We start from the raw sequence: 15367 nt of genomic DNA, 5'->3' as shown, positions 1-15367 counted from the left end.
CAGAGGATCGGGTTGCTTTCCTGTTTATCGCTGGGCGCCTGCGTTTACTGTAACCCAGGAGGAAATGGATTCGGGTTACACAAACCAGGCCAATGGATCACGCTGATGTCACACACCCCGTCTGTTAGCCTCAGCAGATCATCTATCTATCTGTATATCTATCTGTATATCTATCTGTATATCTATCTATCTATCTATCTATCTATCTATCTATCTATCTATCTATCTATCTATCTATCTATCTATCTATCTATCTATCTATCTATCTATCTATCTATCTATCTATCTATCTATCTATCTATCTATCTATCTATCTATCTATCTATCTATCTATCTATCTATCTATCTATCTATCTGTCTGTCTGTCTGTCTGTCTGTCTGTCTGTCTGTCTGTCTGTCTGTCTGTCTGTCTGTCTGTCTGTCTGTCTGTCTGTCTGTCTGTCTGTCTGTCTGTCTGTCTGTCTGTCTGTCTGTCTGTCTGTCTGTCTGTCTGTCTGTCTGTCTGTCTGTATGTCTGTCTGTCTGTCTGTCTGTCTGTCTGTCTGTCTGTCTGTCTGTCTGTCTGTGTCTCTGTCTGTCTAAAGTACCATACATATATCTATCTATCACGGCAGAGACAGGATGAGATGTAGAGGTTAGGGTTTAGACAGAGAGAGCAGAGCGTGTTGGAGGATAGAGAAAAGTTCCGGGGGTCATGAGGAGAGGGGAACAGCTCAGGAGCGAGGTGTTTGTGTCTCAGCCTGCGTCCTCTGTGATTTAGCCTTGGTGTTTGTGTTCACCCAGTAATGTGTGTGATCTGAGTTTCCCCTCGTCTCTCTCATCTCCATCTGATGGAAGGCTTCCCTTGTCCCACATGTCCCTCCATAGCTCTCTGGGGCCGGGGGCTGGAGCCACACAGAGAGACGACAAGACCAAAGAAACGCACTCTCCTCCATCTCTCCGTACTCTCTCCATATTCTCTCTATATTCTCCACGGACCCCCGTGTCTCTCCATCCCTCCATCTCTCCGCACTCTCTCCATATTCTCTCTATATTCTCCCCGGACCCCTGTGTCTCTCCATCCCTCCATCTCTCCATATTCTCTCTATATTCTCCCCGGACCCCCGTGTCTCTCCATCCCTCCATCTCTCTGGGGCTGTGGGAGGCTGGGAGGCGGGCGCAGTGTGGAGTGGTCTCTTTTCCCTCCCCCAGTCCTCCCCCGGCCCACTGAGCCAGTAATGAGAGGTTAACACAGTGGCAGCGCTGCCATAATTGAGTGAATTTAGCACCTTGGACAGCGCACTAAAACTCCTTATTGCTTTCCTGACCTCCTCATCATGTTCTGTCTGTATGGTCCCCGGGTTTGAGAGGCAATATGTTCCAGCGCTGCACACACACACACATTCACACACAGACAGACACACACGCCTACACAGCTTCACCCACACGCCTACACACACATGCTGCAGGGCGTGTTCACAGCAGAGGTTAACACCGGGAACGGGAGAGCAATTTTCTGCTTGTCGCTCCGCAGCCTCACGCTGTGGGCCCAGCACATTAACTTTTAAAAAGGACCCTTCACACACAGGTGTCTGCTTAAACAGGAGGGGGAGGGGGGGGCGTAGGAAGAAGAAAGGATGAATGTAAAGATGGAAACAGATTCATCTGATGAGGGTAGAGTACCACGGCTAAGGGCTGTATACCACGGCTAAGGGCTGTATCGAGGCACTCCACGTTGCGTCGCGCGAAAGAACAGCCCCTTAGCCGTGGTATATTGACCATATACCACACCCCCTCGTGCCTTATAGCTTAATTGACAATTGTTGTCTTTGGTTTCACCTTTCCATTGTTTAACACCAGTTAAGCAGTTGCAGTATACATATGGCAAATACAAAATGTATGGATATTATGCATTCAGTACCAGTCAAAGGTTTGGACACACCTACTCATTCAAGGGTTTTTCTATATTTTTACTATTTTCTACGTTGTAGAATAAAAGAGAAGAGATCACAACAATGAAATAACACATGGAATCATGTAGGAACCAAAACGAGTGTTAAACAAATCCAAATATATTTTAGATTTTAGATTCTTCAAAGTCGCCTCACTTTGCCTAATGACAGCTTTGCACACTGGTTGAGAGAATGCCAAGAGTGTGCAAAGCTGTCCTCAAGGCAAAGGGTGGCTACTTTGAAGAATCTCAAATATAAAATATATTTGGATTTGTTTAACACTTTTTTGGTTACTACATGATTCCATATGTGTTATTTCATAGTTGTGATGTTTTCTCTTTTATTCTACAAAGTAGAAAATAGTAAAAATATAGAAAAACCCTTGAATGTGTAGGTGTGTCCAAACCTTTGACTGGTACTGTATGTCTGAATTCACAGTTGTAAGTAGAAGTTCTGTTACTGAATGTGTATGACTGAGAATAATTGTATACAAAAATATTAGGATTTAGGGTAGCCTAAAGGAAATGAGTCTATAGCAAAGCCTTAATGTGATTTTCAGACAGTCAGAGTGGTCTGAATTTCTATCTTTCCTGGACCTGGCATGTCAGAACACATAAGACACGTAAAAAAAAAAACGCTTCCTTTAAGAAATCATTTTTAATTCAAAAATAAAAAACTTGACAACACATAATATGCTTTTAAGACAACAAGAAAAACAACTTATTTAACAAAACAAGTCGGAAATGACAGAGAAATGAATGCAATTATTGTTGTTGGTGTCCCTGGGGGCCTGCGTCTTAGATTGGAGATAAGAGTGAAGTTCCCTAGGCAGCCATAAAGCGTTTGATGAGTTGGAGAGGAGGGAGTCTAGTGCTTATGAGAAACAACAGCTAACAGGATACATACAGCAATATTTCACACAGTTGGCATAGCTTGGCTCAGGATACTTCCCCCCCTGGATGAAACGAGAGAATGATTCACTTCAAGAATTGTTTCTCGTTAACAAAAAATGCCTTTGTGTTGACGACTGTTGTCTAATTGCCATGGAAATGTGTTCTGAGAAAGAAGTGTCTTTGCTATAAAAAAAAAATCCAACACCAATGAATAGTGTATGAAGAAGTACTTAGTGACCTTTACACACAGATTGCATTGTCTTTCTCCAATAGAAAACAGATGTAGAGTGAGCGCAATACTGGTGCTATTCTCTCTCTCTCTCTTTCTCTCTCTCTCTCTCTCTCTCTCTCTCTCTCTCTCTCTCTCTCTCTCTCTCTCTCTCTCTCTCTCTCTCTCTCTCTCTCTCTCTCTCTCTCTCTCTCTCTCTCCCATAATCTGAACAATTGAACAGGCTTATCTGTACAGTATTGCACCATGTGTTAGTTTTGAATTGTGTTAGGTTGTTGGTTATGGTACTCACTAAAAGGAATTGTTCAAGGTATTCCAGGAAAAGACCAAATTGCATGTTGCACTGTAAAAGAGCCAGGACAGAGGTGAAAGGTGAAGGTTTTACAGTAGATGGCACAACCACAAATCGGAGGTCTCCCAATGCTTACAGCCGAACAAAAATGTATTTCTACACCATCTCACCCTCTCTCTCTCTCTCTCTCTCTCTCTCTCTCTCTCTCTCTCTCTCTCTCTCTCTCTCTTTCTTTCTTTCTCCCCCTCTCTCTCTCTATTTCTTTCTTTCTCCCCCCTCTCTCGCTCGCTCTCTCTCTCTCTCTCTATTTCTTTCTTTCCCTCTGTCTTTCTTTCTCTTCCTCTTTCCTTTCCTCTCTCTCCCTCTCCCACGCTCGCTCTGTCTACAGGAGGTGATTCTGAAGAGGGCAGCAGACCTCGTGGAGGCTTTGTATGGGATGCCACACAACAACCAGGTGAGGTTCCGACGGACAAACACCGTCTCACTCTCAGGTCTGCTCTCCCTCTGTCCCCTCCACATCCTGCCACATCCCCTGCATCCGCGTTGACACCAGTTATTCACCATTATTAATTCATCTCCGGTGGTTAATAACATGCCTGATCAAATATTAATCAAATACTTACAAGACATGTCCACATTAATTATTCCCACTATTACTAATATATTGCCACTTTGTGAAAATAGTGATTACACATTAAACATACAGGAAGTCATTTGTAAGCTACTTAGAGTCATCCTGTCTAGACGAGGGGGGTGCAGTAATGGTAATGTATGGGGGAAATTACGTGTTGACTAATGCTCACAGGTACGGCACCGTTACAGTGGTACTAATGTGAACACTGCTTGAACTGGTGCTGTTCATGTTAGCAGTCCTTTAACTGTCACCGATGTTGTTCATTATATGTGAACGCTACTTTAACTGTCACCGATGTTGTTCATTATATGTGAACGCTACTTTAACTGTCACCGATGTTGTTCATGTGAATGCTACTTTAGCTGATAGCAATGTTGTTCATGCGAATGCTACTTTAACTGATAGCAATGTTGTTCATGCGAATGCTACTTTAACTGATAGCAATGTTGTTCATGCGAATGCTACTTTAGCTGATAGCAATGTTGTTCATGCGAATACTACTTTAGCTGATAGCAATGTTGTTCATGCGAATCCTACTTTAACTGATAGCAATGTTGTTCATGCGAATGCTACTTTAGCTGATAGCAATGTTGTTCATGCGAATCCTACTTTAACTGATACCAATGTTGTTCATGTGAATGCTACTTTAACTGATAGCAATGTTGTTCATGCGAATGCTACTTTAACTGATAGCAATGTTGTTCATGCGAATGCTACTTTAACTGATACCAATGTTGTTCATGTGAATGCTACTTTAACTGATAGCAATGTTGTTCATGTGAATGCTACTTTAACTGATAGCAATGTTGTTCACGTGAAAGCTACGGTTTTATTTGTCAGCGCTCCTCTACCAGGGTTGTATATGTGAACGCTCGTCTAACTGTGTTCTCCTGTGGCAGGAGATTATTCTGAAGCGGGCGGCGGACATAGCAGAGGCTCTCTACAATGTTCCCAGGAACCACAACCAGCTGAGCGGCCTGGGCAATAGCTCCGTCCACGCAGGCATGATGGGGGTCAACTCCTTCCCTGGCCAGCTGGCCGTCAATGTGTCCGAGTCCTCCCAGGGAGCCAATCAGGGTGAGGGGGCGGGTCGATACGGGTGTGGCGCTATCGTCATAGAAACCGGTAACTGAATAGCAATGTAGTCACTGTGACGTTATCTGTGAAGTTACATTTTTACGTCTTTCTTCGATTGAACAAGGTGACTGATCTGTCTTCGTTCTGTCTCTGTCGTTCTGTCTGTGCAGGTTTCAGTCGGAACACGAGCAGCGTGTCTCCACATGGCTATGTGCCCAGCTCCACCCCCCAGCAGACTAACTACAGCTCTGTGACCACCAGCATGAACGGCTACGGCAACACTGTCATGTCCAACCTGGGAGGATCCCCCAGCTTCCTCAACGGCAGCGCTGCCAACTCGCCCTACGCCAGTGAGTCCCACTCTAGCTCTTCTACTCACCCACACCCAGCTCACAGCCGCCTTCACCCACCTCCATCCATCCAGTCAGCCGACCCACCCACACCCAGCTCTCACACTCACCCACCCACACTCAGCTCACCCACATTATCACCCACAATTCACTGCAGAGCTCCCCCTATTGCCCAGACTGCTGCTGTAAATGCATGAAACCCCCATTCCTCCCTGTGACTCTAATCTAATCCAGTGGTGTGTGTTTCTGTCTGAAGAGCTGTACGGTATGGGTTCTGGTCTGTAGTCCAGTGGTCTGTCTGAAGAGCTGTACAGTATGGGTTCTGGTCTGTAGTCCAGTGGTCTGTCTGAAGGGCTGTACAGTATGGGTTCTGGTCTGTAGTCCAGTGGTCTGTCTGAAGAGCTGTACGGTATGGGTTCTGGTCTGTAGTCCAGTGGTCTGTCTGAAGAGCTGTACGGTATGGGTTCTGGTCTGTAGTCCAGTGGTCTGTCTGAAGAGCTGTACGGTATGGGTTCTGGTCGGTAGTCCAGTGGTCTGTCTGAAGAGCTGTACAGTATGGGTTCTGGTCTGTAGTCCAGTGGTCTGTCTGAAGAGCTGTACAGTATGGGTTCTGGTCTGTAGTCCAGTAGTCTGTCTGAAGAGCTGTACGGTATGGGTTCTGGTCTGTAGTCCAGTGGTCTGTCTGAAGAGCTGTACGGTATGGGTTCTGGTCTGTAGTCCAGTGGTCTGTCTGAAGAGCTGTACGGTATGGGTTCTGGTCTGTAGTCCAGTGGTCTGTCTGAAGAGCTGTACAGTGTGGGTTCTGGTCTGTAGTCCAGTGGTCTGTCTGAAGAGCTGTACAGTATGGGTTCTGGTCTGTAGTCCAGTGGTCTGTCTGAAGGGCTGTACAGTATGGGTTCTGGTCTGTAGTCCAGTGGTCTGCCTAAAGGGCTGCACATTACTATACAGAGTTCTAGTCTTTGAGGAGTGATGAGAGGAGTAGGAGTTTTCTCTCTACCCATTTGTTTGTTTATGAGACAGCGGTGCGTGTGACAGTGAAGCCTTCAGATCTATGGCTATTTCCCTATGGGGCTTTCTGCCTGGCAGTCTCCCAGCACTGGAGCCTGTCTTGAACAACTCTTTAAAACCAGTCCTCTCCTCTAATCCTCTTTCATCTGACAGCCATACTTCCACACTGTTGTCGTTCTTCTGCTAATTCTTAATTGACTACCCTTTTCCAATTAGGAAAACACAGAGGGAGAGTGTTAGAGAGAGAGAGGCAGAAAGAGAGACGGGCGATTGTTTTTTTGGGGGCGTCTAACGATGGTGGGAGGAGGGAGGGTGGGTGCCAGTTGTAAAGGCTTGTGTTTGAGGACAGTTTTGGCATGGATCTAAGAACCGACACCCACGGATTTCTTTCAGGGAGAGGAATCAACACTGCGATTATCGACTAGCTATATGAGACTTCGAGCACTCAATAGTTAGGAGGTGAAACCGTGCTGGAATGTTCTGGCTTGTGGAGGACTGCCGGCCTCTCACCTTAGCAATGTGTGTCCTTCCATCGGATTGCCCTGAAATTAGATTGAGAGCCACTGTGGTATTGCCTGTTTGCAATGCCTGACTGGCCGTATCACAGCTCCCTTCTAGGCCGGCCACAGAATTAAAGACTGTTAATTAAATCAATAAACTAATTGGAGGGGTAACAATTCAATTTCACCACTTTGGTCCCCAGGATGTTAACAAGTATTTTAAAAGGTTGGCTGACTCCATTAGACACTTCCAATCAATCCACAAGCCTGGGCTCTGTGCTTCCAATTTTCATTAATTGATTAGTTAGGACTTGATAAATGGATTGTGCCATTGTTACAAGGTTCCGCTTGGATGGAGCTATAAACCTATTTAAATGGTGCAATAACAAGAATCACTTCTAATGAAGTGTAACCAGTAGGAAAAACATTAAAGAGCAATGAATGTTGAATTCAAATGGTTGCCTAAGTGTGCTAGCCTTGAATTGTTAACTGCCTAGGAGACCACTGCTAGGTGGATTGGGAAAATACTTGATCGATAGCTATTCATTTGTTAGAATGAACTTGAATATAAATTCCTCTCGTTTGAAACTCCCTCGCATACTTACGGAGTTGTTCTTTCTCTTGTGTCTCCGATAAGTTCTAAATCCCACATGGTGAAATTAACCTCTTGCTATGCCCCTTCTCTCTCTGTCTTTGTCTGTCTGTCTGTCTCTCTCTCGCTCCATCTCCCTTTCCTCTCTCCTCTCCCTCCCCCATCTCTCTCGCTCTCTCTCCGTCTCCCTTTCCTCTCCCTCTCCATCTCTCTCTCTCTCTCTCTCCCTCCCTCCCTCCCTCCCTCCCTCCCCCCATCCCTTCAGTCGTTCCCTCCAGCCCCAACATGGCGTCCTCCACCAGCCTGCCCTCTAACTGTAGCAGCTCTTCTGGGATCTTTTCCTTCTCCCCTGCCAACATGGTGTCGGCCGTCAAGCAGAAGAGCGCCTTCGCCCCTGTGGTGCGACCCCAGACCTCACCCCCGCCCACCTGCACCAGCACCAATGGCAACGGTCTCCAAGGTGAGCCCCTCACCCAGTCGAGACATTGTGTTCTTTCCGGTCCAGTCCGTGACGCTCTCTAACCAACCTCTCCGTCCCCAATATCCCTTGCCATTCCTCCTCCTCCCATCCTCTAACACATTGTTTTCTCTTTCTCTCCTCCCCTCTCCTTCCCTATCTTCCCCTCTTTCTTTGCGCTCCCTCCCTCAGATCAGTCTTTTGTGGACTCTAGCAAGTACTCCACAGCCAGCTCGCTGCAGGGCCTGGCCTTCTCCTGAAGTATGTTACTCTCTCTTGCATGCACCCATCCACCCCTCTACTCCTCTATCTCATTAACCATCCATCTATCCATCCACTCCTCCATCCATCCATCTACCCACCCATTCACCATGACATGAACATTAACCATCCTCATACTGCAACTGTATATGTTGAGGAAAGAGAGGATGAGAGGATATCTCTCATTTTGCTCTGTGCTTTTGTTTATTCAAGGGCATTTGGCAGAGTCGGCATATTACTCACAAGTTTGTCCTTTTTTATTTGGCTTGAATGTTTTTGTGGTTGTCCCTAGCTTCCTGTGTGTGAATGGGGAGAAAGGGTAAGGATGTTTGGGGAGAGGGCAGGGCAGGATGTAGCTGTGTGGGTGTGGGAATACAGAGCCGACAGGACACACTGCTGTCTTCAACAGACCTCATACATAGATACAGGAAGTATCTTCCCGAGCGTAACATCAGTTGCGGAGGCTCATAGGGTCCTGCGGGGCTGCAAGCATCAGGCAACAACCTTACTGTAACACAATGCGAAGAGATATCTCACCATTTACATGAACCTTTTGTTTATTAAATAAACCACCCAAGCCATGAGTGGATAATCAGTATAGGAGGTTCGTGTTGGAGAAGATCTGTTTAACCATACCGTACGTAGTGTTATGCTATGATTAGAGCTCCACCAGCCTACCAGGAGCTGAGACACCAGGAGTACAACCTCATTTCTTCAACAGCCTGTACTGTAGTGTAGTGTACTTACCAGGAGCTGAGACACCGGGAGTACAACCTCATTTCTTCAACAGCCTGTACTGTAGTGTAGTGTACTTACCAGGAGCTGAGACACCAGGATTACAACCTAATTTCTTCAACAGCCTGTAGTGTGGTGTAGTGTAGTGTAGTGTAGTGTAGTGTAGTGTAGTGTAGTGTAGTGTAGTGTAGTGTAGTGTAGTGTAGTGTAGTGTACATACCAGGAGCTGAGACACCAGGAGTACAACCTCATTTCTTCAACAGCCTGTAGTGTAGTGTAGTGTACTTACCAGGAGCTGAGACACCAGGATTACAACCTAATTTCTTCAACAGTCTGTAGTGTGGTATAGTGTAGTGTAGTGTAGTGTAGTGTAGTGTAGTGTAGTGTAGTGTAGTGTAGTGTAGTGTACATACCAGGAGCTGAGACACCAGGAGTACAACCTAATTTCTTCAACAGTCTGTAGTGTGGTATAGTGTAGTGTACTTACCAGGAGCTGAGACACCAGGATTACAACCTAATTTCTTCAACAGCCTGTAGTGTAGTGTAGTGTAGTGTAGTGTAGTGTAGTGTAGTGTAGTGTCCCTAGCAGGAGCTGAGACACCAGGAGTACAACTTAATTTCTTCAACAGTCTGTAGTGTGGTATAGTGTAGTGTAGTGTAGTGTAGTGTACATACCAGGAGCTGAGACACCAGGAGTACAACCTAATTTCTTCAACAGTCTGTAGTGTAGTGTAGTGTAGTGTAGTGTAGTGTAGTGTAGTGTAGTGTAGTGTACATACCAGAAGCTGGGACACCAGGAGTACAACCTAATTTCTTCAACAGCCTGTAGTGTAGTGTAGTGTCCCTAGCAGGAGCTGAGACACCAGGAGTACAACCTCATTGCTTCAACAGCCTGTAGTGTAGTGTAGTGTAGTGTAGTGTAGTGTAGTGTAGTGTACTTACCAGGAGCTGTGACACCAGGAGTACAACCTAATTTCTTCAACACTTTGTAGTGTACTTACTAGGAGCTGAGACACCAGGAGTACAACCTAATTTCTTCAACAGCCTGTAGTGTAGTGTAGTGTCGTGTCGTGTACTTACCAGGAGTTGAGACACCAGGATTGCAACCTCATTTCTTCAACACTTTGTAGTGTAGTGTACTTACTAGGAGCTGAGACACCAGGAGTACAACCTCATTTCTTCAACAGCCTGTAGTGTAGTGTAGTGTACATACCAGAAGCTGGGACACCAGGAGTACAACCTCATTTCTCCAACAGCCTGTAGTGTAGTGTAGTGTAGTGTAGTGTAGTGTAGTGTAGTGTACTTGCCTGGAGCTGGGACACCAGGAGTACAACCTCATTTCTCCAACAGCCTGTACTGTAGTGTAGTGTAGTGTAGTGTAGTGTAGTGTAGTGTAGTGTAGTGTACTTGCCTGGAGCTGAGACACCAGGAGTACAACCTCATTTCTTCAACACTTTGAAGCGTAGTGTACTTACCAGGAGCTGTGAAACCAGGAGTACAACCTGATTTCTTCAACAGCCTGTAGTGTAGTGTAGAGTACTTACCAGGAGCTGAGACGCCAGGATTGCAACCTCATTTCTTCAACAGCTTGTAGTGTAGTGTAGTGTAGTGTAGTGTACTTACCAGAAGCTGGGACACCAGGAGTACAACCTAATTTCTTCAGCAGCCTGTAGTGTAGTGTAGTGTAGTGTACTTACCAGAAGCTGAGACACCAGGAGTCAACCCCATTTCTTCAGCAGCCTGTAGTGTAGTGTACTTGCACAGAGTCTCTCTTGCTCTCTTTCTGCTGTTTGTCAGACAGGCTCTTCTCTCTGATCAAACCCTCCCACTATGCTGGGAAATGATCAACAATGACAGCTGTTGGGCTCTGTTGACAATCGATACTGTCGCTATTTACATTGACACACACACACACGCCGACAGCGTGCGTGTGTGTGTGCTGCCATGCCTGTGTGTGTGTTACACTACGGCAGATCAAAGCAGAGTTGAGGCACTGTCATATACGATGTTCTGTCAGTGAGAAGCGGTATCTAAATCCAAGCTCCTTCTCTCCCAGTCCTGTGTCAGTTGTGTCACAATATGACACAACTGACACGGAAGTGCCAGAAAATACCACACGCTGCAATGGTTTCTCTGCAGTCAAGCGCATTATCAGCAGGATTTGCTGCGAAGCATTATGCTTTCCATATAAATCAGATTGTTCTAAGAAACCAACTCTGCACTCTTAGAAAAAAAGCGTTCCAAAGAAGGGGTTCTTTGGCGATCCCCATAGGAGAACCCGTTTTGGTTCCTGGTAGAACCCTTCTGTGTTCCATGTAGAATCCTCTGTAAAGGGGATCTAGATGGAACCCAAAAGGGTTCCAACTGCAACCAAAAATGGTTCTCCTAAGGGGACAGCTGAAAAACCCTTTTAGAACCCTTTTTTCTAAGAGTGCAGTTATTCAAAGGGTTCTCCTATGGGGACAGCTGAAGAAACCTTTAAGGTTTGATTCAAAGATCATTTTGATAGCCTGACATACGAATGTCAAAAGATTTTGTTTTGTATGTTACACTCGTGATTTTGGTTAAGGATTTAATGTGTTTTATCGAATGAGCTCACACAGGGTGTGTACAGGGTGTGTGTGTGTGTGTGTGTGTGTGTGTGTGTGTGTGTGTGTGTGTGTGCATGACTGTTTCTGCCTCTCTTGATTCCATCAGCAGTAGTTTGAGAGCACGACGCCTGCAGAAAAACACCCAGCGTCCTCTTTTGTGTTTGTCAGCAGTTGCAGAACTAACGTCAAGTTAAATTTGCAGCAATAAGCATTTCTCCCCCACTTTAAGGAACATAGCTTAGAGGACCTCCTCCGTCCCGTCCCACTACACGGGATACGTTAGGCCATGTTACACTCCACTCATGGCATAACCACATCTTATCATTCCCTTACCGTGCACTCAAATACAATCCCTATCCCTGGGAATGATTGAAGAAGATGGAGTTTGTTTCTTGTTTATTCTAGTCAAAAATGTATTACATATATATATATATATATATATATATATATATACAGTAGATACAAACAAGATGTTGAATGAATTTCAACCCCTCCCAGCCATGTGTAATATAGCGTTGTGTAGTATTGTGCCTGGTATGTCGTCACTGCACTGCATTCTGTAGTCACACTTGGTCTGATTTGGAGCTCTCATTAAGCATAGTTCTGTTCCTCACATGTTGACACGGATCCCCATGCAGTCGTTTGAAGCCGCCGGGGATGATGCAATACGTCACAAACACAATGAGCCTCAGCGCATGCAAACAATTAAGAGGCCGTTTTTTGACAGCACTAATCAAGCGTTTCAAGTGTCCCATTTGTGCCAATTTCCAATTTGGCAGGGCTGTGAAAAGATAGAAATGATTTATCCCTTGTTTGAAACCGTATTTGAGTCATAGTTTCATAGGCCATAGTTTGTTATGCAGATGTGAGAACAGATTGCTTTATTTAAGAGGAATCATTATGTGAGGAAAACATTGGGCAAATGTTTATGCATTAACCGACTCTCTCTCCCCCCCCCCCCCCCCTCCACCCAACAGTGATTCCTGGAATGATCGTTCCTCCCATGTAAGCGGTGGTGTGTGTGAGGTGAGGAGAAGGACACACACACCCAGACATGGATCTCAGCATGTACATAAGGCTCCGGTTTAGGACTGGATCGTCAGTCCTGCATTGAAGGAATGGAACCCATAACTCAGGCCCTTTTTAAAAGGAATCACATTTGAACAAAAAGAAGATGAAGAAAAAAAAGAAAAAAAAAGAGAATTTGCAACAACCTCTTTTGAATTTGTACACCTTGTTGACACTTTTTAAGAGGGAAGGCAAGGCCACAGATTACCCAGAAAGCCCACCTAAAAACATTATTTATTTTGGAGAGGATTGACTCTTTCTTTTATTTTGTGCATCGTTTGTGTTTTACCTTTGTGCGAGAATACATATTTCCCATTTTCAAAATGTAATACACGCTATTAGAGGGATTTTTTTATTTATGAATCTAAAAAAAAGATAAATGAAGAAAATGTTTGTGAAGGATAAAACAACATGTTGAAAGTGAGTGGCAGAGAACCTCCAGTTGAATAGTGAAGACTGAATTAGATTTATACAATAACAGTATGCTGGAGACTATGCCACATGCCCTAACTAACCCTAAGGCACAGAAAGACACATACATGCTAGGTAGCACAAGCTAACTATGCACCATTGCAGAAACTCTCTGCTTTCGAGTTTTTTTTGGCCACCGCAAACAGCCCATACACATTTCTCTCCCTCTCATGCCAAGCAGAGACTGCCATCGCCACGACTAGCGCTTTCACTCATCTCCACAGAAAGCAAGTGATTTATCCATGATGACACATAACCAGCCATTCACCCCATGTTGGCTGTGAGTGCACCGATCGTGTCCAAGCTCCTAGGTGGTTGTCAGAGATAGAGAGCAGAGCCTGAACCTGCCCTGGATGCCAACAGTGTCTCTACTGTATGGACTTTGGACCGCTAACTTGCTGTGGAGCCGCTCAGCCAAGTCCTGTAACTGTACATCAGAACCCCTTTTGTTAAAGTGTTTTCTCTCTCTCTCTCTCTCTCTCTCTCTCTCTCTCTCTCTCTCTCTCTCTCTCTCTCTCTCTCATCCACCACGAAATCTCAATGAAGGAAACCATACATTTTTAAAGGGTGTTGCCATTTCACTTCTGCTATATCATGTGAATTTAAATTTTGTATTATTATAGTTGTTCTGTTTGTTATGCTCTCACCATGAAACTGTGATCATGGGCCGGCCATTAAAAATGTGCTTCTTATTCCACCATGTTACCGTACAACAGTTTAGGATCTGAGAAACGGAATACTGGGAGACACTATAGACAGACTAATGAGTCAACAGTGAGGTGTGTAGTGGTGTCCCAGCTGCCATGGTGATCAATGGAATAGCCAGCACTGTAAAAGTTACCTACTCCTCAGATGCCTAGCAAATATCTGAATCCAACCTTTTCAATTGTTTTTTTGCTTCCTTGTGTGATGTGTGTTTTTTTGTATATAGTAATACGTTTGTTAGTCTTTGTGATTTTCCTTTTTTTTTGCCAAAGTCATTGTTTAAGATATATTTATACATTTAAAGAAGTCTTAAGGCAGCTTTACAATATAGTGTCACGGATGTCATGTTTACTACATACTCAAAATGATCTCATCAACTTTAGCTCGGAGATTTTGGATAGTAAAAAGGGATATACAGTATGTAAAATATCCATATAAATAACGTATGTATCTCCTGAATTTGTACATTGCTTCTTCATCGTCCTTCATGTGTATGTTTGCATTTGGTGACAGTATCGATTATTTTTTATTCGGTTGTCTACCATGTTCCATGTTTAAATGTCATTTTGATACATTTCATTGGTATGTTTTTTTGTGTTTTTTTTGTTTTTGTTTTAAGCCATACTTTCATTTCTAATTCCATCCACCCTAAAGCCATTGTCTATTTTTGTATAATTTGTCAGTTAATGAAAATGTTGTTTTCTTTTTGTCTTGATATTGGATTTGTTTTATCACATGGTAAAAGTAGCATATTATTCTTATAGTATTTAGTTATATAGGTTTTGAGAGTATATAAGTATATCATATAAATATCTTTTTTGCTTAGATTTTTTTGGCTTTCAAAAGAACTGGTAGTGTTTAAAAACAAACAATATGCATGGGTTTTCTCCTCCTAGCGATGCATTTGTGTGCTAAAAGCAGGAAGACCATTTTTGGCAAAAATATGAAAATACTCCCCCCTCCCCACCCCCCCAATTTCACTTCCATCTTATTTTCCCTTTCCCCTCTGTTGTCTCACCAAAATCTGAACCAGCAGTTTAGATGCCTTAACAATGCAAAGCCACAGTCGTCAGTGTAGAGTAGAGACCCCACCAGTGCTCTGCTAACATACTTCAAAATGGGTGCAACAAGCAAAATATAGAGAGGGGGTAGCACAAGTGGAGCTGTTCCTTATCCTGGAGCCCTGAGGAATGTTTACCTGTTTTCCCTGTCACAGTGAGCGCTCGGCACGGCAAGGCAGAGAGAGTGGCAGGTAGTAAGAGAAGAGGAGAGATGTAGGATACAGAGGAGGAGGAGGAGGGAGGGAGGGAGGCAAGGTGGTGGATGGGGCTGGCTGGCTGATGGGGGGAGGACACTATGATGAGATGACTGAGAAGAGAAGGGAGGATAAATATTTAATGTGTTGAGCAGCTGGAGGGGTAAGGAGTGGTGGAGGAGAGGAGGAGAGGAGTGAGGTGCACTGCAATACTCATTTGAAGCCAAGCCTCCCCTTCACATCCCTCTCTCATATACACAGCTAGGGGTGGGTTGATGGTAAAGCCATATTCTATCTACTGTTTGATTCTGTTTGAGA

General features: G+C 44.5%; 1 protein-coding gene across 14 annotated transcripts in view; it reads left to right on the top strand.

Moving 5' to 3' along the window:
- The window catches only part of LOC120044410 (transcription factor COE1-A), a 140625-nt gene extending 127579 nt beyond the window's left edge, over positions 1–13046 (top strand). For 5 of the 14 annotated variants that reach the window (XM_038989053.1, XM_038989052.1, XM_038989051.1 and 2 more), the window contains 5 exons: positions 3734–3799; positions 4879–5056; positions 5227–5406; positions 7772–7966; positions 12528–13046. In XM_038989053.1, coding sequence (XP_038844981.1) covers positions 3734–3799; positions 4879–5056; positions 5227–5406; positions 7772–7966; positions 12528–12559 — 651 coding nt within the window. In that variant the 3' untranslated portion in view covers positions 12560–13046. Of the gene's footprint in view, positions 1–3733; positions 3800–4878; positions 5105–5226; positions 5407–7771; positions 7967–8155; positions 8224–12527 lie in introns of those variants that run through there. The other 9 variants (XM_038989047.1, XM_038989046.1, XM_038989045.1 and 6 more) reach the window with 5 other exon arrangements.
- Positions 13047–15367: the final 2321 nt, after the last annotated feature.

The sequence above is a fragment of the Salvelinus namaycush genome, chromosome 3, assembly GCF_016432855.1.
Source record: "Salvelinus namaycush isolate Seneca chromosome 3, SaNama_1.0, whole genome shotgun sequence".
In the NCBI taxonomy this organism is placed as follows: Eukaryota; Metazoa; Chordata; class Actinopteri; order Salmoniformes; family Salmonidae; genus Salvelinus; species Salvelinus namaycush.
This window is presented reverse-complemented; position numbering and strand designations above follow the sequence as displayed.